The following is a 4,604-nucleotide window of genomic DNA, read 5'->3' on the forward strand; positions in this document are numbered from 1 at the left end:
TTCTGAACAGTGTTCTGACAACAGCTGAAGGAGCTGGACTGGAGGAGCTGTGCCAGGGCGTCGTCAGACGCTACCAGAATGCTGGTGAGCAGAGCCTGAGGTCATCTATGTTGACCGGGATTGCTGCAGTCAGTCAGGTGGGATTTTGTGGGATTTTTCACAATCAAATGTGCATTGCAATATATTTTAAAAAAGTTAATAGTGGTGTGAAAAAGTTCCCCTTTCCCTATTGGTGATGGTAATTTGTATTATTATTACCATCAATGTAATGAAATTGTAATAAATTATAACGACTGAAAAGTAAGTGAAATCAAATGAATGCTTTTTGATTTTTTCCCCCTCAACAGGTGCACCTGCAGTGCTAAACCTTTTTCGTCCATGGAAGTCTGTTGTAAGGCTAGATATCTTCCATTTTATGAGAAGATTTAACTGTGGCCTTACTACAGAGCACCACCCTCTCTATGGTACCTTTTGTTCTAAACTTTCCTCCTGTATTTTTGAGTGGGATCAGGAGGATGTGAAAGAACTTGAGGCGGCCAAGAGAGGGGAGTGGATGAGCAGCCATGGTAGACAGGCTCCAACTGAGGAACAGCTCATGGCCAGTATCAGCCCAGGTGAACTGGCAAAGCACTGTAGGCGGCGGACGCGCAGTGCTGAGGAGATCCGGGTCATGATTTCAGGGCTGCTGGAATCAGTGTGGGAGAAAACTGACACTACAGGGTTTCGCCTTGTTAACCCTGACAGTATGCGCCATGTATGGGAGATGCAACTAAAACATCTTGAGTGCATCCAGGACCCTCCACATGTAGAGCTGTACACAAAGACGGGGACACTCCAGAAGGGTGGCAATGTCCTAAAAGTGCTTAGGTGTGCCAGGGGGTCATCCTCACTGGAGAGTTTTCACCGCCACCAGTGTGCCTTCATTCCTGGTAAATTCAGAATGTTAAATTGCAGTATGTTATGTAGATTTTTAAGTTAAAAAGATACTTGTCTCATTATTCTACAGAAGGTTACTGTTCTATAACTATGTCATTACAGTTTTTTTCCAATTGCTAACACACAATTTTGCAAACTAGGCTGGTTTTATCAAAATACTTAACACAATTCACAAAACCACACACCCAAAGTGCAAAATTCCTCATATATCCTGCTAAATGAAGCACGGCAACCAAAACTACATATAGCATTATCAAAATCAAACTTCTGCATGAAATGGCACACACTTCATTCATATCACCAGATTTTTCTCCAACCAACTACACACTGTTGGGCATAATGAAAATCACTTTCATCTTTAGTACGGTTTGCCATAATACTAAAATAGTACAAATTGTAGAAAATTCTTCGGATTGTTCACATGAGCAGAAATATTTGCCGATTCACACACATGCTCTTGAAACATTTTATTTTTATTTTTTCACCAAACAAGTCTGATATATTTACATTGGACTGAACAAAAATATGCCCACAAAAAACAGTAAACTGAAAAAGATTGAAGTTTTGACAGTGAACCATCACAGTGTTTGGCCAGGAGCACATGTACATGTATTGGCCAATAAGCTCATGTAGTGTCATTTTGAATGGCAGTGTTTTGAAATGACAAACATGTGACTTTATGTCAGATTGTTGTGTCTTATGCAGAAAACCGTGTTCAGCGCATTTAAAAAGTGCCATTTTGAACTGCAAAATGTGTGTAAAGTCGAAAATGTGTTTAGACTTTTGGAAACTTGAGAAGAGATTTTGCTCTCTGTGTGTCAGTTTAAATAATTGTGCAGTGCATGTCATTTTAGTGTGTTAGCAATTGGAAAAAACTGTAAATTGGTATGTCCTCAGTTTAAAATAATTGCTTACTGAATCTGTGCATTTTCATTCTTAGGATGGAGATGCAATGCCATGCACACACAAATGTACATGTTGGAGGGGGCCTCGAGATGGAACATGAACCGGGCAAAAGATGCTGTATCTGTGGTGGGGGCCTCAAACCTCAGGACATTTGATGTCTGCTTAATGTCTCATTTAAACAACATGAGCCAACGGGTCCTTGGTTGTTCTTTGATGCCAGAATTCACCCCTCCAGGAAAACCCACTGGTAAGATATCTCTCAGGGCAATGCTGAGTTTTGGAGTATTTCTCTCTCTGGGCCCTATCTTGCACCCAGCGCAATTGACTTTGTACACCGACGCATGTATCATTCCTATTTTGCACCCGCGCAAAGCGGACTTTTCTCTCCACAGAAGCACGTCGGTAAGTTAGGAAATACACTTGTGCTCCCGTGGGCGGTGCAGCGCAAAGAGGAGGCGTGTTCCGGCGCAAACGTTCCTTCATGCTATTTTGCAGGTTTAGAAAACAATTGCGCCACTAACCGAAAAAAACTAGTTTAAAGTCAGTGGCGCGTTGCACATGTTATTCATATGCTATTTAAGGGCGCATGCTTGGCCATAATCAATGTAGCGTGTGCACAACGCGCACTTTGATTCTCTCATCTACACAGAAGCAGCAGTTTTCATTTTTGCAAATCATACATTATTACGATAGATAGATAGATAGATAGATAGATAGATAGATAGATAGATAGACAATTTATTATAAAAGCATACATCTAGCTTACACATTTACCCAAATTATCATACACCTGTTTAACCGAAGTTAATTTGGGTGGGTTTCTCCATCCCCAATGTCCCTGACGAGAACGTCGGTCTCCTTGGCTGTGAACCGCTCCTGGCGCGCGCCTGACAAATCCGCCGTTATAATAGGAATCCGCTTTAGAACAAGCACGCCTGCTCTTAAAGGGAATGTGAGATGTCGCTCTGATTGGTTTATTTCACGTTACGCCCAAACCACACCTATGAATAATGAAGCTACTTCAGACCAACCCCTTTTAGATTTGCGCCGGGCGCAAGAGGCATTTATCCCGCCGGGAAAATAGCAACGGCGCCCAAGACCCGCCCACAAAGTTACTTGCGCTTTGCGCTTGACACTTATATTTCAGATCGTTAAAATAGGGCCCCATATCTTGTGTGTGGGTGTGGGTTTGTGTGTGCGCGTTCGTGTGGGTGTTTGTCCTCTCCCCATTAACAATGCCTTAAAAATTATTGCAGGGGAGCGCATTGCAGTGGAGTACTTGTTGGCCCAGTCCAATAGAGGCGACCAGTTATTGGCACACCACAATGCCATACCTGAAGTCCCCCCAGAGGAGCCTGAAGATGAAAGTGAAATTGACACAACTGTGTGCCATTCAGCTGACCTGAGGGCTGATGACTCTGACCTTCCAGTAGCTGACGTGGAGGCCCAGGTGACCAGTCAGGTGGGTGACACTGGACCCAAATCCCCTGATGAGGAGGTCAGTGAGGAACAGGAGGATGACACTACAACTCCTAGCACATCTGGCCAGGTAATGTTGCTCTCTTTTACTTTAAAAAAAATTTAACTGGTGAAGTGCAAAACACATATTGTCAACCGTGTGTAAAGTTAAAATATATGCATGTACAATGCAAAATAATTACTACAACATTGTATATATTTATTAGACTGTGGTTGTTTTTTTCTCAATTTTCAGAGTGTACAGTGTGATTCCAGAGGTGTCTTGGGCTGGGAGGCAGTTGATGCCCTGGCAGCATACCTGGTTGGCCTAAACCGAACAATCACTGCCTTGTCATCACAAGAGGAGGCCGCCATAGTTCAGCTGTACACGGCTCTGCATGCCATGGACAAGGTACCATCAAAATATAGCCAGAGGGTTAAGAAGAAGACTTTGCCAGGACCTTGGAGAGCATCCAGGAAGCGGAGTGGCTCTGCTCCAGGACAGCAGGCAGCAGAGAGGTAATTTAACTATTTCGATCTTCACTAGTTTATTACCCACTATACAGTCCAGTTAATATCATCCTTCTTTTCCATAGACTGTTCATGACTCATGGGCAGGCAGCTCAGGACCCTGAAGTCCACAGGGTCTGTGAATGTGTTTGCCTACGGCTTTTGAAAGAGTTTCAGCAAGCACGGAACAGGCCCAAGGACACACAAGGAAAAACTCTGCCAATTCCACAATCTATTGTGGTGGTATACAGCCACTTAAAACAGCTACTGGAGGACAGCAGAGCGGTTCTAGGACAGACTAACATGGTTCTGGTCCCGATAAACACCACTACTGTCTCCTCCTGGTGAGTCTTCTTTTGCGCAATACTTTTAAACAATCATAGTAGTATATCAAGATAGTACTACCTAATGTAAAGGTGGAAATCCTGCAGGTGTTCAAGCTACAAGACTGCCAAATGACTAAAGAAACGTCATTAGCAAGATGGTAGAAAACTCTAAATTTCTTGTCTGTTCCACCCACTGCAACTTATACCAACAACAGAAATAAGCGCAGTTACAATAGCTTAATATGTGGGAGAGCGTTGCTATAGAGAGTGACAATATTGTATTGTGTAACGTGTATTTGGGACTTGCTAGTCAATATTAATATGTCATTAATATTATAGATAGATAGACAGATAGACAGATAGATAGATAGAAAGAAAGAAAGAAAGAAAGAAAGAAAGAAAGAAAGAAAGAAAGAAAGGGTAAAGGCAGAGAGCCCAAGAGAAGGACCCAGAGAAGACGAGAGCCAG

General features: G+C 42.8%; 1 protein-coding gene across 1 annotated transcript; it reads left to right on the top strand.

Moving 5' to 3' along the window:
* Nucleotides 1–425: 425 nt before the first annotated feature.
* LOC309491420 (uncharacterized protein) lies at nt 426–4,158 on the top strand (the record flags this gene model as incomplete). Its single annotated transcript, XM_082190480.1, has 5 exons — nt 426–929; nt 1,877–2,089; nt 3,099–3,391; nt 3,557–3,819; nt 3,897–4,158. The coding sequence occupies exons 1-5, from the start codon at nt 554–556 to the stop codon at nt 4,156–4,158; spliced, it is 1,407 nt and encodes a 468-aa protein (XP_082046606.1). The 5' UTR covers nt 426–553.
* Between the last annotated feature and the right edge of the window lie 446 nt (nt 4,159–4,604).

The sequence above is a fragment of the Leuciscus leuciscus genome (genome assembly GCF_965113295.1).
Source record: "Leuciscus leuciscus genome assembly, contig: HAP1_SCAFFOLD_245, whole genome shotgun sequence".
Lineage (NCBI taxonomy): Eukaryota > Metazoa > Chordata > Actinopteri > Cypriniformes > Leuciscidae > Leuciscus > Leuciscus leuciscus.